General features: G+C 40.9%; 1 protein-coding gene across 5 annotated transcripts; it reads right to left on the bottom strand.

Annotated features, from left to right (window-relative positions):
* Nucleotides 1-1,565: 1,565 nt before the first annotated feature.
* LOC106657944 (excitatory amino acid transporter 1-like) lies at nucleotides 1,566-24,427 on the bottom strand. 5 transcript variants are annotated; one of them, XM_014379663.2, is made up of 9 exons: nucleotides 24,247-24,427; nucleotides 11,477-12,402; nucleotides 3,270-3,652; nucleotides 3,001-3,195; nucleotides 2,732-2,915; nucleotides 2,455-2,646; nucleotides 2,218-2,391; nucleotides 2,001-2,135; nucleotides 1,566-1,920 (listed from the first exon to the last, which is right to left on the bottom strand). In XM_014379663.2, the coding sequence occupies exons 2-9, from the start codon at nucleotides 11,494-11,496 to the stop codon at nucleotides 1,764-1,766; spliced, it is 1,440 nt and encodes a 479-aa protein (XP_014235149.1). In that variant the 5' UTR covers nucleotides 11,497-12,402; nucleotides 24,247-24,427; the 3' UTR covers nucleotides 1,566-1,763. The 5 variants fall into 5 exon arrangements, with proteins under 5 accessions (XP_014235149.1, XP_014235145.1, XP_014235147.1 ...); XM_014379659.2 differs by having other exon boundaries at nucleotides 2,218-2,646; XM_014379661.2 differs by lacking the exon at nucleotides 24,247-24,427 and adding an exon at nucleotides 19,132-19,210 and having other exon boundaries at nucleotides 2,218-2,646.
* Between the last annotated feature and the right edge of the window lie 1,023 nt (nucleotides 24,428-25,450).

Genomic DNA, 25,450 nt, shown 5'->3' with positions numbered 1-25,450 from the left:
CCATGATTCATTATCGGCGTCTCGGACGCGTCAACGTGTGTTTTGTTCTTCGACAGACCTTTTTCATTCAACTTCATTTGTGTGTTACTTTTACAGGCGATCGACGCCCTGTTAATTGTCAACCGTTATAAAATTAAACAATTCATTGAATTATAACAACATTCGACTTTCATAGAGGTCAGCTAAAATTTTCCGAAGTTGATGTATACTAAAATTGGTTTCGTAATTTAAAAAATAGATATGCATTATTAGATCAAACTAATTTTTGCCCGTTACTCTTCGATAGTTCATTACTTTTTTTGTTTATAATACTTATAGTAACTATTATTATCTCGAAAAATGATCCAGCACCGGAGGAGAGCATTCATAAGATCACTTAATTATATCATCGTTACAGAAATATTAGATTCAGAGGATTCTTAGCAGACTTTTTTTTGTAACTTTCAATTCTGATATATTTTCGATTATCACTACAATAATATACCTTGCTTATACCGACATTTAGAAACTTTCCATTGTTACTTTGTGAACGAGATTATCTAAACGTTTTATGAGTAAAGCTTTATAAATATCTCGCATATTTTTGTCAAGATATGTGTGTTTGTATATGCATCGTTAAAAATGGGTATCTTTATCGATTCAAATTGAACACTTTCAATTTGGCCCTTTTGATCTAGACTTCTACAAAAAGTAAGACAAACTAACGCGTCAAGCTAGAACACTTACAGGTGGTGGATTTTCATCCGTGATTAGAGTGATTTTGTTACGCCGTTAATTGAATGTTGGAGTGTTGATCGCATCTTTTGAGAACCCACACTATATCGATCAGGGTAATCACAACCGAGGAGGTGGCGACCGTTGACTTTCATATCTATTAAGCTCAGCAAATGATAAACTAACTCACCATCCGAAAGTATATAAAAACTTTTGGCATTTCGTTTGTATTTATAAGCGAGTCAAGCATGTGTATTTTGGTGTCGGGGCTTTACTTTCAAATTTTGCGAAGTTTTATTAATGATTAAACGGCAGTACTTAATCTCATGAATTCCTTTTTTCATCATTTTAGGCGAAAGATTTAAAATGACGAACTTGTCAGTTGGCGTAATTTTTTGAAAACAAAAATTACGTCTAATCGACGTATTAAATTGCAGTAAATACTCGCCCAGGAATCGCGAAAGCTTCTTGTTTTACATGTATTGCACAAATGTGGTGTTCATTCATATTATGGCGTATTTCGTGACAAGAAAATTACTGCAAAGCGTACTAATATATTGTCAAGCGCACCGATGCATTATAAGCTAGTGCTTACAGCAATATATATTTGGCAAATTTTCCCAACTCTAATGCCTTCTCTTCAAGGAGACATTGACGAGTATGTGTGTAATATTTACTTGTATTGTCAGTTAAAGTCATTAATTAATTACTCCGTCTATATAATTACAGCATAGAACAGCAGTGCGTACTTGACTCGATGGAAATGGTGGATCGGGCAACAAATCGCTGCTCGTTTTACTTCATCTTACAAGAGTCACATTGATAATTTCTTTTTGAAACTTGCTATATACTTGACATTGACCGACGCGTATCTATCTAACTGCTGCTCCATTGCTAATTATTTCTATCTTATGATGGGGGTACGGTGCTGTAAAAGATGGTACCGAAATAGTTTCTTGCTTGTTGTTGCTGTTGGAAAAGATTAGATCGTTGATGTTTTTTGTTTACAATTTCGATACGGGCAATTACAACTCCGTGGGGCCATCATCTCATATGGCCGCCGCGCGATTGTCGCCTCCGCCATTTTTGGCACTAGCTCCGCCACTGTGATGGGGCAGGGCTGCCAGCTCATTTCTGCTCAGGTAGTTGACGATTCCAGCTCCCAAGGAATCTCCGACGACGTTTACAGTTGTTCTGCAGCGATCCCTGTGAATGGCAATTAAAGGTCACATGCTGCAAGAGTAAATGGAGAGTTTTCAAAAAGACATTTGCAAGAGAAAACTCACAGCAACCAGTCGATAGCCAGAATCAAAGAAATGTCGCCGGAAGGTAGACCCACGGTATCGAGCACCATGACCATAGTGACCAAACCAGCTTGAGGAATGCCAGCCGCTCCAATACTTGCTGCGGTCGCCGTAATACTGCAACAGAATAAAATCGATGGATTGTTAAAACTGATTGGATGGCACTTGGAGGACGATTTGACAAAATTATGAAAGAAACCTTATAGCTGCCAACTGTCCCAAGCTCAGCGAGGTGTGACGAACTTGAGCAATGAAAATAGCTGCAACGGCCTCGTAGAGGGCGGTACCGTCCATGTTGATGGTGGCTCCGATCGGCATGACGAATCTCGTGACGCGAGGATCGACGCCGTTTCGCTCCTCCAAGCAGGCGATGGCCACTGGCAGGGTGGCCGAGCTCGACGAAGTACCAAAAGCCGTGGCCATCGCTTGAGCCATGTTCGATATGTACGAGAAGGGATTGCGCCTCGTGAACAGGAAGTAGATGAGCGGCAAAATAATGAAGCCGTGAATGCACAAGCCGATTATCACGGTCAGGAAGTACATGCCCAATTGTTGAACCACGTCCGCGAGCGAGTCCATTTCGACGATTTTCGACGCAACGAGAAAGAGAACACCGACCGGTGACAACCTAAATGTGATAAGAAAAAACAGACGAGTTGGAATTTTGGATTTTAACGAGACCCTCGGCGAAAACTTAAGAACGATTATATTACCATACGACCCAGTTCGTGATAATCATCATGGCGGTCGAAAGAGTTTCGAAGAACTTGAGCAAAGGCTTGCCATCGCCTCCCATTTTACCAAGAGTTATTCCCAAAACCGTGGAGAACACTACCAATCCGAGGATGTTTGTACCGGGTTCCATCGATGAGGAGATTTTCCACGAATACTTGTCGTCTTTAATTATAAAAATGGAAACATTTTCAGTGAGTGCAAGGAAAACTCGATCTCTAACAGTTGAGGTGAGGAAAAATGATTTTACCTAGAGTATTGTTGGGTCCCATGGATATTTTCGTTTGATGCTGATAAATGCATGCCTCCACCAAATTCGGAGGAAACATGTTCCGAATCAAGTCCATCAAAGTGTCCGTGGTAGTGACGTTTCTGGGCGCTCTGTCGCTCGTGGCTTCGCGATCTTGCCTCGTGCCGGGTTGAATGGTTACCACCAGAATAATACCTGAAACGTCGAGCGTCAAATATGAAATTAAAAAAAGCCTTAGGATAGGAATGAGAAGGAAGACGAGCCCGTACCCAATATGACGGCACTGATGGTCGTGGTCATGTAGTAGATGATGGCCCTGCCGCCGATCTTTCTGCTGAGCGACAAATCGAGCGATCCGATGGCCGATATAAGACTGGCCATGATGAGCGGTAGTATCAAACTCTTGAGCATTCGGAGAAAGAGCTCGCCCACGTAGTTGATGTACATGATCTCTCTCTCGCTGTACTTGGCGTCCCTCGAGTTCTTGACGACGAGGCCGAGGCCGATGCCCGAGAGGACACCGCCCACGGTCAGCATCGTCAGGGCGTTGTGCTTCATGAAGGTGGTGAATTTGTTGCTGGAGCGCGGCGGTGCTTGCGGGTAGTACGAGCTCCGGTCCCGCATCTCGCCGTCGACGCCAGACAGTGGCGAGCTGTGGAGAAAGCCCGACATTTTTATACATTTTTTAAATAGATCGCAAAGTGTCGCCGATCTTGTGCGTCACGGCGCGAATACGCTCGGCATCGATGCTTTTATTTTACGCTTATTTTTAATGGATTGCTATGATTTATTGGCGGCTTGCTTTGAATAGTTATCGCTATTCGGCCGCTTTCATTTTTTACACTGGCTTTATTTTTTTCATGATACTCTGCAAAATTTCTGAAAGGGCGCTACCGTACTCCTAGATCGTAATCGACGTGCATAAGCAGAAATTGTTGCAAATACGAGTAAAATTAAAAATTTACATTTTTATAGTTCTTTCAATGGATTGGTCTTGAGTTATGAATAAGGATGACGTTATGTTTCCACAAATGTTAGATCGTTGACTATGCGTAATCGGATCTTTTTTGTTTCAGCGATGCAGATATAGGAAAATATGACGAGTGCTCGTAATTTGCCAGAAAAAGGTCAACTTATCTAATGCTCTTAATTGGAAAAAATAAGTTGGATGTTGCATACACAGATGGGCTGAACACATTAAACGAGTTTTCATTGTCGCACGTAAACACGCTGGACACTTGAACTGGCTTAATTAATGCAAAAAAGTAGGAAGCATTTACGAATGGCTCGCTCACAATAAATATGACTTTTTCAAGATCATCCAGGCGACGGGAATAATTGTTCAAATAAATTTGAGCTTGGTGCCGGCGCGTGCGTTTGCGCACATATCGGATACATATCGCTTGCTATCGAGGCAGGTGTGGGTGTCGCGAGTTCAGCATCGCACGCGTCACGTATTGTAAGCTCTCTGGCTGTTATACTGCATTCATGCTGATATACACACAGGCAGCATAAACAAATGGTCGCGAATGATTTATTGCGCGATTGTGTACGTGTAGACTGTACGGCTGATTGCGCAGAAACGCAGAGCAGCTACTACCGTATTATACGGCTCAGGCGGAATAGAATATATAGCAGTCGCATAGATGATAATATGTAACACGTTTCGCTTTGCACAAAGCTTATTATTTATAGCCTATGCTGTGCATTTATTTCGTCCATTGCAATGAAGCGAGCACATTTTAAAGAGAACACAGTTGCATCGGGTATCGAACGTCTCGGTGAATATTTGAACTTATTTTCAGAGCAAACAAGCCGATCAAGTAGCACCGTTGACTTATGAGTGAACGATCTCTTTGGCCGGGATAATTACTCTCGGATTTGCCGCGACTAGTTGCCGATGCATCTAATCCAATCCAATAGTTTACGTATTATTTTGGACAACGTGTTAATAAGCGTGCAGTAAAAGGGACTCATTTGTCTATAAAGTGCAATTCGAGCTTGTATGTATCAACGTTGCTTTGTGCGCTTGTTTATTTTTATGCTACCAACCGTTTAAGTGTCATCGCGTTGAATCACCACGTGTAACGATGCAGAGCTGCTGTAGTTGAGTCGCGTTATGGAGCGAAAAGTTTTAAGCGATCGCCGATCGAAGGAAAGAAAAGGCAGTTTACGTACAACCGGCGTAAAAGCTATGTGCGGACTGTTGTGCGGATGGGCTTGGCAGCGGGGAATTACCCGGAGACACTTGTCAGGAGGCCAATAGAGCGAGACTCGCGGCTAGAGGAGAGAGAGAAAACTCGTGTGGCCGGATTTTTAAAGGTCTCGGCACGTCGACTGGACACTCGGAATGCGCATCGCGAGAGTCGAGGAACAAGCGAGCGAAACGACGGACGTGCAGGATTCCGCTATCCTGCATATATGCCAACCGTACAGATACATATGGATCATGGATTTAGAAAGCAATAATCGAGGCCTTTGATAGGTCCGAGTGTGCACACGCGTCCGCGGTCGTCGAGCCGCAATTCTTATCTCGCGCGCGCACACACACACACAGCCGGCATTCGTCGATCAATTTTCAACTTTGAAAATGAACGCGTCGCTGCTCATCGCGATCCGTACGAATTTCCGATGCGCTTGCGGCTCGAGCAGAGTATCGCGATTACGCGCTATCTGCATATTACTCGTGCGTATGTGTCTGCGAGCGCATTCGTAACGAGCGACACGCGCTTCGTCAGCTTCGTGCGCGCCTGTGTGTGTGTGCTCGCAGCCGATATTTGCGTATCACGGTCACGAATATAGCCTGCCGGAAAATATGTTTGCTCGCCTATACATCAACGACGCAGCCTATCTATGTACGACGGGCATCGAACGTCTACGTCCATGCGCTGCGCTACGTGGCCTGCATGTAGTGCTAGTAGTAGTAGTAGCAGCAGCTTACGCGCTCCCCTCTGTGCCTGGCGAATGGACACTGCACCGCGCGTCCAGTCTACTTGCGCGCCCTGTATTATGCCTCGCGGAAACAACACAAAAAGCTCGTGCTGTGCGACTTTGATCGAATCAATTACCACGACGACGGCAACAAAGTCGGCGAGAGATCGAAATAGAGGATGCAAAAAGTCGCCTCCGGAGCCCCAACCTTTCGCCGTCCTCGACTTCCATCGTTTGTCCGTCTTTTTTTAATACTATTGCAGTTATTTCACTTTTCTTTAATCCATCTGAACAATTGCGTGGCCAATTTTTAAGACTCGAGCTAAATTCGATCGAGAGCAGGCGCAAGCTCAATGGGCTGCGTGGGAACGCGCGCCAGAGCTAGCACGCTGCGAGAGAGATTAAGAGCGCGCGTTTGCGACGACACTCTCAAGCTCCATGGCCTTTAATACACACAGCTTTTATTTTTACTTTACTTTTTTCATTTTACTTTGCTTTCTCGTTTTTTCAATTCCAGATGTTCCCTACGGCTATTGCGAGCTCTCTTTCAATTAACGTTTTGCGCGAGAAATTTGCGTCAATTTTTCATAATTAATGAATGCTAGCGCTCCAACTAGGCTATATTGTACTCAAGTTGAATTTTTCCAAGTGCGCACAATGCACTCGACTGTGTGCCAAGTGTTGATTAATCGCCTGAAAATGCAAAACTTAATTGAATTTATACCGAGAGCTTGAGCGTGGAATAACGGCTTGATTATTATACACAAAAATAAAGCTCGCTGAAACATGCGTGCTTTTTGGCACCATGTGTTTATTTACATCAACACATACATAAATATACAGAAAATTGGACTGTTTATATTGTTTTATTAAATGAAACTTTGCTGTTTGGCATGTGAAAGCTTTTTTAAGTCACCCGAACAAACTACGCATCAAATTTCTTCTTTCGACCAGGCTGTGGGATTCAGCTACCACGAGGGTTTCAAGCTTTTTAGAGACAAATGCAATCCTGTTACTTTGATGACCAAGTCAAAATTAAGTCTGGAATTAGAAGAAGCTTATGCCAACGAAGTTAGTTGAAAAAAAAAGAAACAAAGTCTGTGAAAGCCGTGACTCAATGAAAAAATTACTCAAAATGTTCACATGGTTGGTGAGCTTTTGGGATTATTTAACATGACACTGACCCTTGAATATGTTCAAAACTCAAACATGTAAGCTAGAAGTAACAAATGAGGGTGACAACGAGCCTCGGCATATCGCATTTTCTTTTAACTAGGTCGTATGAAAATTTCCTTCAAACTCCTCGCTGTAAGTACGATAAAAATTAGTCAGAAAGACGGGCTACGCGCTTGTTGCCAGCACAGAAAATAGTAAAAAAAGGAATATATTTATATATATATCCAACAGATGGAGTATACGGCCTTGAAACTGTTGTCTCCCTTGGTATAAAGTGGGAGAAAAGTTTCAAAAAAAGGCAAGGACAACTGTGGCGCGATAGCGGAGGAAAAACTGGAGATTCGCGCCGCGAATAAATTTGCAAGACTAGACGTTTTGAGAATATCGATGGAACCGGTGGGTAATTACTCTTATCGATTTTGGTTTCGCTCTTGCGTGTGTGTACGCTACGTGCTCTGCTGATTGATACGAAAAATCTTTTCGACATTGGTTGAGCAAGCGTATTTAAACGATAAGTACCCGTGAGAGATAGTATAGAAAAGCGAATATATATAGAGAGGAGAAGAGATTCGCTAAGCTTTTAAAGTTGGATTACCAACTGACTGGCTTGGATGATGTCAGACTAAGCTATATACATACTTGCTGCCCGCCAGTCGATTGCATTATATGCACCGAGGATTTGGGGTAATTGAAAATGTTGCAGTATGTGTGTGCTTTCTCGGACAATCGACGCTGGAAAGAGGCTTTCATAAAATATATAGCATATTATTCTATGCTCGCGTGAGTTAGTTGCCGCTGTGGGATTTTAATATATTTACAACATGCATGTGAGTGCCAATTTTTTTTAAATTTCTTTAGCTATTGTCAAGAGTTGTGCTTAATTATTCATAAACATCTGAGTTGCGATAAAGCATCATTTGCACAGCAAACGAAGCGATACCGAGGTGCGATATTTTTCCTTCATTGTTCCTTGTTCTGCTTCGTCTAGTCGAGGTTATTCATCAGTGAGAAAACTTGAAATTGCATTTTTCTATTCCAATTTTCTTTTTCTCCCTTTGGTCAACACAAATTGAAGATTCAACGAAGGAGCAGTAAATTCATTCCGAAAAAAGAGAAGAAGCGTTGAAAAGGACATTGTGGACAGGCACGCCAGGAACAGCTTGCAGGTAAATTGTAATATAATCCAATAAAAAAGTCGAGGATTGCCTTTAATAGTTCAACAGAGCTTTGCGAAATAGATACGCTCAGGTATACGCATCTATGCAGGCAATGTCTCTTTCGTCAATTTCCATCATTTGACTTTATAATTTCAACGTAACATCGTTTGTACTACGACGATGATACATGTTTAACGATTCAAAAGATCGCGGCGACGTTTCCGTTTCTCGCGCGCACATACATGTAGGCCATAGATCATCCTCTAGCTTTGACAAGTCGTCCAATGCAGACACATATAGGCACGTACACAGACACGTTCGGCAATGAATATTAACGCGCTCGCCTGAAAGAGAGAAAGAGTATCGCACCCGTAGAGATTATTAAAAACTCGGTCAAAGTTTACAAAATACAACGTAGTCCCTCTTTGGTTTTTGCCCAGAAAGCATCGTGCATGCTCCATTTCCTTCTCGAGCTTCGAGACGGGCGTGATTTCAACTTTGAGCGAAACAATCGCTGATTGAAAGTTCGATCGCTCGATTATTAAATAATAACGCATCGACTGCAGTTTAGGATTATTACTGTTCGATCGTTTATTCTTGACAATATCCACCGAGTAAACTTATTTAACGAACGCTTGAATAACATTATATTGACAATTTTCAAGTGTGGGCGCCCATGTGTGCCTGCGAATATATCGGCTACGATATATATGCAATTTAGATAGATTACGTTCGGGAACAAGAGCTTTCTTGAATACGTACACAGAGAAGAGAAACTTGTTGGCAAGTTTAGTTTGGCTGAGAGAGACAGAGGAAAACTGCATAGATGCTGTGTAGGGCCTCAAACTTGCCAACTCTCTCTCTCTTTCTCTCTTCGCCTCTTGAACTTGTAGTAGGCCAGCGACGCGTATTATAGTGACTGTCTCCTCAAAGTTTCATGGCAGTTTCCACGCGTAAACTGTGCGCACGCTCTCAATATTATACATAATGCAGCTTTACATTACATCGTTTATTTCGAATAATTTGGGCGCGAAATCCAGGCCCAGCTTGGGGGCGAATATCAAGGCATTTTCTATAAATGCTAATTCGTAATTGTACACGTAGCCCCTGCAAGCTCGATCTTGGTATGAGCTTGACAAAAGCTCGCAGTCTCGTCTTCAGGGGCGAAATTTTGGAAAATCGAGCTAATTCTCCGCATTTGAAATTTACAATCGTATTCAAACGTAACGAAGCGTGACGCCTTATAACTTTGGCGTTATCATGCAAATTTACGAGCGAAATCGGGCATGGCGCGTACCTACATATAATATATATACATGTATATCTATCGCTGCGCACATTTTAATTGCCGCAGTCCTATATCGTGAACTCGGCTCTTTCAAGGCTATGCGTATGCTCGCGTGTATATGACAGCGTATCCACGGATGAGAAAATCCTTGCACATTTGATGATCTGATGCATGAGATACGATACATTCGCGTGCACACGCACACCAAGAGTAAATACACAATGAAGAGAGGGAAAGATACTTTGCTTCCATTACCAGATGTTTCGTGATGATCCTCTCAAAGTAATGATTACTCTTGACTTTCGTAATTGTTACTCGAATATTACTGCTAGCGAGTTCGTGTGCTTATGAGTATACTTGAAGCGCTTGGTGAATATAATGCGGTAATACCAAGTTCTTTCTCTTTGACATTTATCGAGACTCTGGCGCTCGTCTCCCAAGGTACACATTTATGTGTGCGCTCGTAAAAAGCGTTTATCTTTATTTTTGACCTCCACGGCGCGTCTGTCTTTCTCTTTTTTTTCGCTCAATTCATCTTGACCAGTGGTGTGTGCATAATAGTCGGACTCATGCGCGTCAAGTATATTTTTCGTCGTATTGCGAAAAGCATCCAGCGCGATAAAACCCCACCTACTGAAGAAAAAAAAGCGAAAGTCGATTTTTCTCAGACTATTCCTCGATGATTACGCTCAAGTTCAAAGTTAAGATTACGCCAAGCGTGTAGTGATCTCGCGTGTAGCCTTGCAAAACCAGTACAATTGTGCAATACTCACGTACTCGCACCTACACGGACTCATACACTCACACTTGTCACGCATATTATATGTAATTTCTCTGCGATATACTGAAAAAGAGCATCGTCACACCAGTACAAAGCACAACTACGTTCGTGTACGCGCAAACGTACGAATTATTAGCACTGGCGCATGTTCAAATTTGAATTTAATGACTGTTTGCCATAACATAACTCGAGAAAGCCCCGAGTTCAAAATGAGCAAATATATGTACGAATAATGCTGCTGAAATAATCGCGAGTGAAAGCCAAACAAATGGAGAGAAAATGTAGAGCAAAAACGGAGATATGAGTTTTATATTTACGCACATGTAAACGCGTTAAAAGGCTCATGAGTTATACCTTAACGTTTCTTTTTAATTATTGTTTTAATTGAACTTTTTAACTTTTATCGTGTGGTTTTCAAAATCCAAAAGCTCCAAAAAATTCAAACGTTTTTATTTCTCACTAAAATACACGTTGTGTTTATTACGATTAATTTTTTCTACTTTTGTGTTTTGCAAAATGTATATTTCTTAAACTTGTTTTTATCTCTCTGTTTTGAAAAAAAAACTATTAAAGCTGTAGCTTTCAGATTGTGCTTTCTACTTTTGAATATCTATGGTTACAATTTCCACCTGAAACAAAGTAATCAAACCCTTGGACCGCTCTAGGCTCAAGCACTTGTACATCATTTTTTTTATTTTACGACTTTTATTGATTTTCAGCATAAAATTGCTTGTCCAGAGCAACATATCGGTTGGATAATTTCGTTCGAGGTTGAGATTGTGACTATTGATATTCTGGACATATGTGCAAAATCTGAGCAGTTAAGATGAAATAATTCGATTTGAAAGATAATGACTTTGGTCGAATTAAAACCGTTATAAAAATTTATAGAAAATACTAAAGAAGAGAAAGATTAATACGAAACTAATGGTGTATCTAGACAGCAATAAAATGATTTAAATAGTGATGAGAACATTTAAAAAATCCCACAAAAAATATGATATATAAGAGCGTGTATTATGATGCCTATGATAGTGCTGTTAGTGTACAATAAAGATAGAGGTTTAGAGAAAGAATTGGTAATGCATAGGAATGTATTTTAAGACAAGAGAAATTGTATTATAAACTTATCGGTTCACTCACAGTTCAGTAGCCACTTCCATCGTCGCTGCTTATAAGATGAGACGACGATATCCTTGCAAGCTCGATTTGCTGGGCTGCAAATGTATTGGTGCGCGTACACTCGCAGACAGGTAGCGTTTATGCTATCGTATACTCGGCGGTATATTTAAGCACACGTTGGCTTATACATAGCACGACAATACATATATTTACATAAGCGGGTAATCAGCTGACTGTAGGTAACACTCGATCCGGTGCTCCTTATCGAATTCGATCGATGGAGCAAAAAAACAATACACTTTTTCACACTGATATCCACAGATATATCGGTACGTGAGCACTGCAGAGGGTATATTTTGTCGAATCGAGCTTTCGATGCCGATGCTCCGGGGACACTTCCTGTGGCGGAAGTAACTCGGCCTATGCTTGCGAGCGCGTACGATGTGTCGTCTCTCTTTTTCTCTCGGTCGCACTCGCTGCGTAGTCGCTATATGAGGATGTATCTCAATCTATGCCACCTTGGGTGGTATGCGCAGTTTTAGCCTATGACAGACTATGCTGAGAGAGTTAAGCCACTGATACTACTGATACGCGCCGTGCTCGTCGTTTGTTGCCGCTGCTGCTTCGGTTGATGCTGCTGCTACTGCCAATGCCTCGTGTACTCTCCCCCTTCGAGCGGCTCGCGTGAAGCACATCAGGGATCCCTTCCTCCTTCTGGCATCCTATATCATGTCTGATATCTCGGCGTACACTCGCATGCACACGTATAGATATATGCTTGCGTTCAGTCTCGATGCGAGGCGAACGATCCGCCGCTGATATGCTCCAAGTGAGTCTGTCCCGCCGTTAATGCACTCAAAGTATATGCCTATGAGCCTCTACTCGGCGCTACTCGCTGCACAAAATATAGAGAAATAAACCCTGGGCTTATCTATAGAAGCTCAAACCTGAAACAAAAAGACAAGAGACAAATTTAGTTACAAGTTACGCAGCTTGCATAACATCGACTACGTCTATTGAGCAATTTCATCGAATTTTCCTCTACTCGTTAATGCTTGCTTGCCATTCGCAAAGGATTAATCGTGCTCACCAGCAAACTCTGCTCGCGATGCTTCATTATCTAGAAGCAAAATCCAATGGATCATATCAAAAGAAGAGATCCTCGAGTAATTCATTGTTTCGCCTCAGCCTTTGAAATTTGAGACTCGTCGGGCAAAAAGAGATGAGAATAAAAGGTCTCGGGCGAGAGAAAAAAATTTTGCAATTATCTCGATCGACGAGCTGCCATTGTGTCTTTCTTACGACGATAAACAATGCCCGAACGACCGCGACGCATTATCTCTTCTAATGATTCGACGAGACGTTCTTTTTTATTTCAACATCTATCTACAGTATTTGTAAAATATACACCGATAATTATAATACTCAGAGTTTTACGTATTACAAACGAGGCGCAAAAATGTCCCAAAAGGAGGATCGTTAAAAGTTAGAAATGTCAAGAGGACCAATAGTATCGCGTTATCCAGTAGACGCCAAGTCTACCTTGTCGTAACTATACGCCACGACGTAAGTATCTCCATGAGTTGATTTTTTTGGTGTTAATGTTAACCTAAGTTCAAACAATAGTAATTTTTAGGACGCGAATCGATGCCGATACTTTTCAACTTATTTTTGGAAAGATACGCCAAGAGAAAAAAGGCAGGATTTGATTAAACAAAACCAAAGCTCTTGGATACGGCTCGACTCGAATTGTTCGAGTCAGTCACTAATCCTTCGAGCATATGGTCATACTTGAAATCTAGGTCACTGCTTCCCTTGGCTTTTTCAAATATATCTTGTATGCTTATCTTGTCCATATTTCTAACATTTCTGCTAATTAATCTGTTGAGTAAATCACTCTAGGCTAAAAATTGCTACGTCTAGTCATGATAATTATTCTCAAAACATAGCCCATTAGATAAGATAGGATATAAAAAAATCAATATTCTATGTGATATATCGCAAAGTTATTTATTTTGACCAAAGGATCGTAAATTCAGAGAATCATGAAACATTAACTTTTATGGTTCAAAATATTACATGTAGAAATTCTGATGGATTTATTTTTAAAATTTTACGAAATTCCGTTAGAATTCGCAAAATATGGCATTGATTTTTTAGTAAGGATACGATCTTTTCGAAAAACAATGCATTTTGCTTTTATAATAAAAAAATTCCATTAAAAAAATTTATTATTGTTCGAGTTTTTTATACAGTACCAATAAGTTTCCGTTATGCGTTATATAAAATTAATTTCTCTGAAAGAAGCCGTGGGTCAGACTTAAGCTTCTTGAAAATATACTACCATGAAGTGGCAATTATTCCGCGTACCAAGAAACTAAGAGAGAGAGAGAGAGAGAGCTGAGCTTGCGAGAACATCATCCCCTTGAGATTATAGGGCAAAATTACTATCTGCTTCCCTCCTATCTCTCACTTTCTCACGTTAATTTTGAGAAATGCGAATACACAATTACATTTTAAAGATTATGAATTGAAAACGAGGAATAGATAGAAACTTGTGTTTTCGTTGTCATTGATTGATTACTAGTTTTTTTTTCATGATTAATTACATTTGTAGCTGTTATAGACCGTATAAATTGTAAATATTTATTTAAACGAATGTTTCTAACTTTGACAACTACATAAATATGCATGTATAAAATAACTCGAATAATTCACATTTCTCTGTTTTTGTAAACCTCAAAAGGCTATGGATTCCGTGGCAGCCATGTGTTTTCCCTCGCATTCTCAAAAAAAATCTCTATGGTACAATCTGTTTTAAAAATTGTACAGAGCTTTTTTCTTATTAACCATTTGCGTTTATAAAAGTAGGTCACTCGCTCGCGTAGGGGTGAAAGCTGCATTTACGCGTGAAAACGCAAAGCACGATGCTGAGTGCGTGCGGTCCTGCGCGAGTTCTCCAGCCCGCGGCAAAACTGACCCGGCAATAACACTTTTTCTCGTATAATATACTATTGAAAAACCGCAAGTGGCCGAGCTCGTGTAGAATTATTTATTGCTGGCAAAAGCACGCGGGCGAGCTTGCGCAATCAGCGATATATTTTCGATATAGCCATTTGCGCTCGCTAGAGATTTCAATTGCTTTTTGATGCTTTTTCACTTCTTGCGGACTAGGTTCGTTAATCGACTTGCCATCTTTTTTTATATATATATATAAGATTTTTTTCAACAGTTGAGCAAGCGAAAATTCCAGCCACGAAAAGAAATCTTCTTTTCATTGAGCTTACGATAAAAGCTGAAAAATTTCGTGAAATATGTCTGTATAGGTAGATATACACGTCAGTAGTAGTAGCAGCATCAGACGTATGTATATCTATAAATAGGTCGCTTTTTTTCATCGCATTCTAGTAGTAGTCATCTATAACTCTCAGCCATACGACACTAAGCCTTCGGTATTAAAAGCTTTTTCTCGCACTCGCGCGAGCTTGCGAGCGAGCGGGCGCGTGTTTAAAGAAATGTCGCTCACGGGCATTTTCCACTCACACATACACACACACACACACCCTTTTCTTTATTTTCCCTCTTTTTCTTCTTCTTCTTTTTTTTGGCTGTTTCGTGACAAAAACATAGTGTAGAAAAGGGACTATCGTCGTCAAAGCTAGAAAGAGAGAGAGAGAGAGAGAGAGCGTGAAACCGATACTACCACACCACATAACGCTGCTGCAGAGCAACTAGGTTTTTTTAAATGCAGCACACCCACCTATGCAAACTCCAGAGCGAGACAGAAACGTGTCAGCAGATTTTCGGCGTTTTGTACTTGTTATTATCTCTTGCAAAAATTCCGCGAGCGCGGGACAGAAAAAAATGGAAGGAAAAATAGCTTCAATGAGTTTGTGTGTGTGTGGGTGTGTGTGGATGCGAGTGTGTATATATGTGTGTGCATACCTTTTATCGCATGACTTTTTAAGTGTGAAACGAATAGACAATTTTTTGCTCTCATCTCGTGGCCGAGCGATGATTAAATTTTAAACCTTCCGGGAGTGTAGATTTTTATACATAGTATCACACACAGGTTCGACGCGTCTCGGGCCAATAAGAAGGCAGATTTAAGGGAAACCGTCTAAAAATTAGCTTCGAAACGTTTCAAAGATGAGTCAGTGTATGCACGAGTAAAATATTTAACGGCTGAGCAATACTGATAACAATTGTTATTTTTTTATGAGTGTACAGATACGACTCAATTTCGAAACCTGAACCATCATGATATCGATCTTCCTTCAGTTGCAAGCAAATACAGCGAAACTTGTTTTGTTGTTGACTTTGAACCCCGAGTACACCTTTACGTAATAAAATGTAAATTGATTCTAAAATTGCGTTCATCAGTTCAGGGTGCTATGCGGATTAACAGATGAAATGGCTGGCGAACCTCCTAAAAAATATAAAAGTGCTAATTTAATCTCTCTCTCGCTCTCTTTTTAGCGCTGAACTTTTGAATATATTTATTGGACTCGAATACGATAAATGAATTATCTCGATTGGTCGGATATCATACAGCATAAATTAGCCTTGCAAATTGGCTTATGAAAATTTCTTGTCGAGGCATATTTAACTTCAGAGATCATTCGAGAATAAGCGTCGTGTATTGCAGGCAATTGTCACTACGTTGCAATTATTATTATTATACACCCTTGCGGTGTATATAAATCAAATTATTCTAGCAATAGTCGCGTGCAACGAAATGATGCGTGCGGTGATTTGTCAATTTATTTGCACATTCATCATAGGCTACTTGTCATCTCGGAAAGCGATGTCCTCACCTCCGGAACTGTATGATTTTTTTCATTTTAAAGCAACGCGTACGCACGAGACGGTACGAGCAACAGATGCTTCACCTCCATCAGGAGGCTCTGTGGTGGACATGAAAACAAGTTTTCGAACCAAGTAACATAAAGTAAATTTTTTTTATGATTGAAGTAATTTTTAAGATATTTTTAATTTTGTTGGTGCAATCTATTCTTTCTCGTTTGAGTCAATACTTTTTATAATTATTGTATGATTGCAGTCATTATAGTTGATCGTTAACAAGCGTCTTAACAATTCCTGTTTCCGTCGTGTCAAGATACTTCTTGTCGTATTAATTTAATTTTGATAAAAAGACCTAGAAATGAATTTACATCTAAGCTCGATGTTTTTTTTTCTAGAAAAAATGTTATTACAATGCCAAGAGCAGAGTTATATACGTAATAGAAAGCTAGAGACGATGTGCGTGGGTGTAGTATGCATGTGTGAGTCGCTTCGCTTGACGATCCGAATGATCGAGCGGACGTCGCGATTATATCATCCCATGTGCGCGTATATATATTTATATATATAAATCTAACTGTGTATGTGTGCACAAGGAGGCTACTGCTCTCTCGATGTAAATGCACTCTTAATCCGATAATAAAGAACTTGTTGCCCTCCTCGCTCTCTCTCTCTCTTTCTCTTTCTGTCGTCGTCTCTTTATACGAGCTTTATACACACTTGATCCATGCGTAGAATAATTTTTTTTCACTCAAATAAAATAACTGGGCCTTGAATTTATATGCACGAATCAGAATACAGAAGAAAAAAATTTACAATCGCGAGAGCATAATATTATACATATATAGAAATTCAATGCGAGCGAGATCGGGGAAATCCGATTTGCAGCGCATATAGAACCGCGTCTAGAAAAGCGGACTGACAGAAATTGAAATTTCGGACATTCCGTGCACGCCCGTGCTCTGAAAGAGAACGTATAGATATATCCATGAACAATGAGCTTTTTGCCTAATTGATTCGCCTCTTCTTTCCCTACCTCATCTACCCACATGCAGATTCAACATATTATATGCTTCTCTCTTACTTTCTGGAATTGAATGTTCCTGTTGGCAAAGGATGCATAATGCATAAGCTGCTTTTTTGCTTTCACCTCCTCTTGTTTTCCTGCATTTCATCGATTTTTCCTTTTTTCGTACAAATTTTGGTCAACGAATAAAAATTTTGCTCTCGCATGCGGACGCACGAAAGCAGTCGTTTGTTTACAGAGCAACGGGAATAAATGCGATCGCGTGGGTGTAACAACGAATGAAAAAGAAATGAAAAGAACATTTAAATGAATTTAATGAATGGGATATATGCCTTCGCGGGTGACTCTTTTTTTTGTATCATTAACTCGGCTGGATTTAATTGCATTGTTCTTCGCTTAGAGCTTAAACTTTTCCGTCCGTATCGTCGCTGCCGCGTCTGCTTTTAGGCTCGATGCAGAAATGATCTATTCGCAAGTAATTATTTTCCCTTTCTCTCTTGTCTGCGAGTGACTGAGATGTGCTCTTATCATTTGGAAAAATACTCGCTGTAAAATAAAAAAGAAGACGAAGCTTTGCATTGCTTGCATCTACTCTACTATGTCAATTTGAGGCGAATAATTGCTAGTTAAATATTGAATTAGCGAATTAAAAGTATCCTAATGCAACTGCAGCAAGATTGAGATAGGAAATGGAAAAAATGAGAAAACAGCATTGCAAGCTACAACAGTTGTCTTGATTTTTGTAAAACACTGGTAAGTATCGTAGCTTCATTATTCATATGATCATATATCGGAGCTTCATTATCGAGCACGCGGCTTGTTTATATTGCGTGCCTGATCTATAAACATAAGCAAGTCGTAAGCGATACGCGGCTTTGTATTTATATTTCGCTGGCAGATATTTGAAAATGTTTATTTTAAAATGCGATCGCGTCGAGTTTCGCAGATATCCCACGCGCGAAAACTAAGCGTGATATAGACACGACTGACACGAAGAACATGGCACGCGTGTAATGACATATTCTCTTTAGTCTCGAGCCCAGTGAAATTATTTTTAGTGTGCAACATTGCAAATCACTAATGTACAAGCAGCAAGCTCAAAAGTGTCTAACAACGAAAAAATGTCAAACATCATTAGTGGGTAGAAGAAATTAATCGATTTTCTCGTATCGGGCGCTTCGTTGACAGGCGCGATCTACATAATGGCTATAATATACACATACTTGAGAGGCTATTCGAAAATATACACGTCGCGTGAGGCTCGCGTTGCCTCTTGCTTCGGATTGAAAAATTGAAATAAAAATATAGCACGCGGCGCAAGCTCCGTCTCTTTCTCTTGCTCTCTCACTTCTCTTTCGCACCATTACCTTTTTCGTCGCTCGGTCAGTTTTTGCGGCGTACGTCTGTATTATCTCTCGCACTAGTCGCACCGACACACAAGCTGCTCCCCGATACAAGCAGCAACGAGCACGAAAGCTCCATGCCAAAATATGCTGACCAGATGAAAAAATTCAAGCTTGTTTTGAGCAGCAGTGGAGAAAGGAAAAAAGTTTACGCGAGAGAAGAAAAAATGCAGTAGCAGGCTTACACTTCCGGGCAATAATAGCGAGGCTCCTTCTCTCTTTCTCTCTTTCACTTGCACTCTTTGCAACTGCTGCAACTGCTAATGCGGCTCGCGTGCTATATATATTATACGCACTATAGGAGAGAAGCGGCAGTAACGGCAGCAACACTAGCACTGAAAACGCAACTCTACCAACGCTGCACTATTCGCGCGTCGAGTCTCGAGTCTGATGCAGTTGTAATTTGCGGTGCAGCTATATACATACGACGACTTTATATGTACCTTGTACTGCCTGTGCGATTATGCATAAGCGCGATTGTTGCCACTGCTGCTGCTGCTGCTGCTGCTGCTGCTGCTGCTATGCGAATCAATGACTTGTGTCTCGTTGAGAAAAAGAGGAATAATAAATGAGTGGCACAACATAGACACTTGCTAGAGCACTGAGGGCCGTCGGGCACGCTGGTACAAATGTAACTGCAGGCCGGGAGAGTCCGACCGAATGATTTATACACGCTTCTCGTAGGGAAAAAGGAGCTATATACGACGCGCCAAGAAGAATATCAGCGAGGCTTTTCTCTCTCTCTCTCTCTTTCTCTCAGTAGCCTGCCTCTCACGCAACATCAGCAACAGCAAGAGCAGCAATGGCAATACAGCAGCAGAGGTAGAGCACACACCATGCGCCAAAAAAGCCAAAGAGGCGGGGAAGGGGCCTCGATTGCTATGTATTCGCTTTTTTACACACGTGCGCATGCGACAAAAGATCTCGGACTAGCTGCTCGTTGGCTTTTTGCTCGCTATACAATATCTGCCGAAAAATTTAGCCACACACGCGCGCAAGATGCGCGAAGCAAGCACCACGACCAAACGTCGTCTTGGCTCTTTATTGCCTTTATATCATGTGTATAACATCAGATCAGATGTTTCAAGGCCTTTTTTCGCCAACAACTAGCATGCCTACTACGCACATGCTCGGGCCACTCCATTATTCTGCACACCCACTTTCTGTATAAGTATTTGCAGTCTGTCTTTACGTGTGTCTGCTAGCAAATATTGGGAGCGAGGTGATGCTCGCTCACCGACCAAGATGCGCGTCTAGCGTTTGTGGATTCTATCGGTGCTCTTCGAGATAATTCGTACAAAATTTAACGTGCTGTTAAAATCTAAGGGACATCGAGACGTCTAATGTTTCCCTGGTATTAAGTAACTTGTCATTATTGCGCTCGGCCTAAACTCGACCCACATATAAACTTGAACTTTTTAACATGTCCAACATCATGTACGCAAGCTCGGCTCTCGCACGTGCACCCGATATGTTTATTGTATGTATCATAAGCCTAAGAAATTATATGATTACTCGTATTTGCTATGAGCACATTGTCCATTGTATCATTTTATCACACAGTTTTACATTTCGAGCGAAACTCTTGTGCGTAATTTTGAGGTTCGCGTAAAAAAAATCGAGCAAATGCACGTAAGGTGGATCTGTTTATTACTTGTCCACGTGCCACCCAAATTTTAGTACATCATGATCCTCGTAACGAGTTTTTTCAAATTTTTCATACCTTTTAAAATTGTCTCTGGTTTTAATCATGCTCGTAAATAATTTCAACCAAGCCTTTGATTTAGATCGGTTGCACATTAAAATGTTTAATTCTAACTCTCTAGAGATAACTATTCTATTAGTAAGTTCGCGTGTCCCAAAAAACTTTCACCTCCTATGACATAAAATTCACCAGTCGTGGTGTCAAATGCTCGTTTTTTAGTCCAAATTTTGATCTTTTGAAAAAATGTTGTTCTTGCATTAGTTTTCCAATGTTATTTTCACTCATATAAGTAAAAATAGTCAGTTTTAAACATAAAACTGAACTTATTGTGTGAACAACGAAACATGTGGGTCTCAGATGAAACGATTACTTCTATTTTAAGGTTTTAAATGAGATAAAATAGTTGGTATGGTCAAATTTAGAAACAAATTTTTAATTTTTCATTTTCAATTCTCAAATAGAAAATTTCTGGAGAACCAATTATCTACGAAAAATCGACGCCAGCGATTTCAAAATTGTATTAAAACAAACCTTCCTATGTACTAATTTAAATAAATTTCGACAGTGTCCAATTAACAATTGTTTCCATGTGAAAATGAGTTTTCAAAAAAATTGTCGCTGTTCCTTTGAAAGGCCGTAATATGGACGCGAAGAATAATTGGCACCGAGACGTGCACATCTCAAAGTTGAAAACGAGATTACATTGACGTACGCTATGTTAACAGCTATGAATACCAAATACTCTTTTCTTTCTTTTTCCTCCGTATATAGTAGGCCGTATCGATCCGTAGAAATGTACCAGTACCCACGCAATGACATTTGCACAATACCGACATTTATAAAATCTTCTCGTTTTTCTCTCGGTATCTTCGGAATTGAATGAAAAAAAAACTGAGTGAAAATTATAAGAGATGGTATAGTGAATATTATCGTAACTCACTTGTAGGCGGATTATTATTACTATGTGGCCAAGCGTATCTACTGCAAATCACACGTTGATTACATTTACGAATGGCCGCGGGCAGATGACCTTTCGAACAAATATGTAGCTGTAATCATTCGGTTCGCGTGAGCGAGACACAGGCGTGACAGTCCACGTTGCACGATGCGATTTTTCAGGAATAGCACAGATTTTTCGAGAGTAGTTTTAGAGTGGGGTATCCTCACTGCTTAATTTCGCAAACAAGATAGGCTTGCAGAGTCGATTGATCGTCCGCGCGGCTGTCTGATTTAATAATTTGAATAATGATCAGTTCACCAGCGATGTAATATCGTGCGGCATACGACGATCGCACACTTACGAGTACGTGTTATGCGACACATAAACTATCGAGTATCTAATTAAAATACATAATTGTCCGAGCTACTCACTTACACACACACGTGGACACAATGGCAATTATTAATAGGTTTTTTGCTACTTTTCATGTGTCACCAAGGCCACACATACGTACATATACTGTACGGCGATCAACACGTGTAAAAAAAAAAGTATTATGACAAAAGGAAGAAGAGAGATGCGGGCATCGCTTCGGATTATGTATTTACCGAAAAAATTCTAAAATGAATTCGACTTTTTGATATGGTATTCACGACTAATATCTAATTGGGATTGGTAATGCTTCGTTTTTTTTTAATAAATGTTGAGAAAATTACCAACTAGAATGGCTCCGATTATCATGTACATTATGTATATTATGTATTTCGCGCTATGTTACAAGCAAAAGATTAAATTTCGCTTAATCTCCGCAAGACGTTGAAAAATCGCGAAGGAAAAAACAAAGTATTGTAGCACGCTGCTCTCAAGGTGCGGCGTCCACTTGTAACAGTGCTCGTCTACATTTCCATAAATGAAAATAGCTCATAGCTACTATATGTGCTACATGTCAGACGCACACTTCGGCGGCAATTAAACTTCGCATTAAAAAGGAAAATTGATTTGTCGCGCGCCAGCTTACAGCAAACGAGCCCGCATTAGTTTTGTTCGAGGATTATCATAAACCGTCGTTAATCGATCGATAAACGCGATCGTAGAAATCAGCATAAATTACTACATGATTTCTTTTGAAAATAAACGTTTACCTTATTTTGACGCTCAGCGGCAATGGCAGCAGTTATATTTTTGCAAAGTCTTACTAAAAGGCTGCACTCGTTTGCACGAATTCCAAGTCGCATTTTTCTAATCAGCGCTTCGTTACCCTCCGAAATATATATACATCAACGCGCTAGCAAGAGAGCAAAAAGGGTTGATGCACGAGTCACTTGAAAAAGGGCCAATCTTTCGGTTTTTTGTCTCCTATATGCTCTTTCTTTCTTTCTCTCTCTCTCTCTCTCTCTCTGCTCACCGATGGCGTAATATCCGGTGCATGACTTGAGCCTTCATTTTCGCTCACATACACATGCGTTCTCGTGTATATTTTCCACATATACAGACGAAGCATCATGCATATGCAAGAGAGCAAAAGAGGAAGAGAGAAGAGAAAGGTTTTGTTCTCGAAGGATTATAGCCCATGTGTGTGTGTCTGTGTGTGTGTGTGTGTGTGTGTGTTTCTGCTTCGAGTGCAGTGCAGCTACGCTGCTGTTTTCTCATTTTACCTAATCACTTGACCTTTATCGAGATATTTTGCCTCCGTAGCTCTCTTCGCTTCGTCTGTCTTTATTATTATTATTATTATTATTTTTTGTTTTTGTTTTTTGCGATCACGAAAGTTTCGGTGTAGGGCTGGCTATACCGGTTAAAAGCAGTAAGGATTGGATATACCCAGTTGGAATCAGATTTGTTTTTTTCCTTTTTTTTCTGCACTCCCGAAGGATGAGAGAATACATAGAATCCGAGCAAAACATGTATGCATGCCTTCTTAACTCGAGTGAACGTCTGTTACTATACTTTCAATTTCTTTAAGTTTTTTTTGTTGAAAGAGTCGCCGAGAAGATGGCTCAATTTTTAAGACGACACGACAGATTTCGATCAATCCTCAAATAGCGCGTGACTCTGTTTTGAGTTAGAAATCAATGTGGAGAGATAACAGCCTAAATCGAGAGTGATAAATGTTTCGCAGGCCGAAAGAATACTGTCATTACTTCAAGTTTAAAAGTGAGTCTGAACAGTCAATCAAAGTCCATTTTTTGTAGCGAATTAAAGAAAGAATGCGTGGAATGTTTACATTGACACTTATGAGCGAGTCAATCCGCGTTTAAATTAAAGAGCCGTGACTTTAAATTCGCAATTATAGATAATTCGAAAGAGATGAAAAGTAGAATTCATTGGCACTGAATAGACATCTGAGCTCGAATAAAAGCGTGAAGCACATACATAGAGCACATTGTAGCCAGTCTAAATGATATTCCGTTTTATATACATTATGGATTGACCCATTTATCGGTCACAATATTGGGATGTCAATGCGCACATATCTTATCCTCTTTTTCCTTTTTTTATATAACATGTATTTCATGTAGGTGAAATCCATGAATAAGCTTGCATTACAATAGCCCGCAGTTAATCTCTCATTCGTACGAATTTTATTAGGTACAATTCGATCTTTTTGCTGGACGCGTTGGGGAGAAAACAGAATATTCGATTCCGACCGCATGCTACCTTTGGATGTTGACATTGATTCGTTGGAATTTTTCAGGATAATAATAATCCGTGTGCTTTGGTAGCTCGTTAAACAGCGAAGAACAGTTATAAGTGCATACTAGATTCGAGTCGATTGTCTCTCACGGACCAGTAGAGATTCAATCAAAGGATTGATCGACAAGTGAATCCAAATGATGGAGCATGTGTGCATGTTTACGATACTCACAGAGCTTTTTGTCATTGGTCGTCGAATTATACGAAGGAGGAACTCACCGAATAAAATGGAAAAATTGAGTCGATCTCTTGGTTCAATAAAGATCGCAAAGCTACGTGGGTCCAGCGGTGATGCGTCTATAGAGAGGCGCGTGTGTGTATGCGTATAATCTACTTGGTGCACTCACAGACTGCTGCTACTACTTGCTCCTGTCGCGGCGCACTACTCGCGCACTACTGCGCTCCGAGCTGCACTTGCACAATGTGCACAGCCTGATACGCTGCTGCTGCTGCTCCTCCTCCAGCGCAGCGCGCGTAGATCTACATACATAGGCACTCGTAGGAGTCTTACACTGGCTATCGGCTGCGAGTGTGTGTCGTTGCATACGTCGCCAAGCGAGTCGCGCTTGCGCAAAACGAGCCTGCGCGCAAGAGGAAAATTCGAAATGAAAAAGTCGAGCTTGATGTATAAAAAGGAGGCAGGAAGAAAGGCCCGACTCGCACGAGTCCAGTCTCGACTCGAGATATAATTGGCAGGCATCGATCAAAATTCGCTGCAGTGCCGAAGGAGAAGCGCAGACAGGCGAGCTTTTTCGACTAGCCGCGCGAGCTTCGTCATTGCCGAGTCGGAGTCACGGCGCCTAGGTCTACAGCGCCCGATGATGTTGTCACTATATGTATATCTCGTATCTCCTCCCCGAGAGCTGAAGCAGCAGCCCCTCCCCAGGAAGGAAGGCGTAAGCGAGCGCAGCATCAACCCCTCGAGAGAGATAGAGAGAGCGAGAGAGAGAGAGAGAGAGAGAGAGAGAGAGAGAGAGAGGAGCTCGGGGGAAATAATGATCGCGAGTGCGCGCGCGAGTATATGCCGTCGCTTCGTCTATATAGACGGCTCTCCTCCTCGTCGTCGAAGCAGTCTACCTATATGCGTCTATATCTCACTTACACTCGCACGCCCAGGCCTTTGGTATGCAAGAGTCAACTGCGATGCTCTTTGTGGCCCAGTCGCCTCTATATCTATAGCTACTAAGTGTACCCGACTGCGCATTGCTCTGTTCGCTACGCAAACTTCGTGTACGTACCCTCGCGAATCTCGACGCTGAAGAATGGATTTGACCTTGGCTCGAATCTTTTATTATACTATCCTATATACATTACTATCGCGACCATGTATATAGACATATCGAGTCGTGCGCCTCTCTCGCGCCAAATATCATGTACGTATCAGTACACGAGTGTGAGCATCTGTGATCGATGCAAATTTACC

This window comes from Trichogramma pretiosum, unplaced genomic scaffold (assembly GCF_000599845.2).
Source record: "Trichogramma pretiosum strain Unisexual culture from Peru unplaced genomic scaffold, Tpre_2.0 scaffold6, whole genome shotgun sequence".
Classification (NCBI taxonomy): domain Eukaryota; kingdom Metazoa; phylum Arthropoda; class Insecta; order Hymenoptera; family Trichogrammatidae; genus Trichogramma; species Trichogramma pretiosum.
The sequence above is the reverse complement of the archived record's forward strand: the minus strand, read 5'-3'. Positions and strand labels throughout refer to the sequence as shown.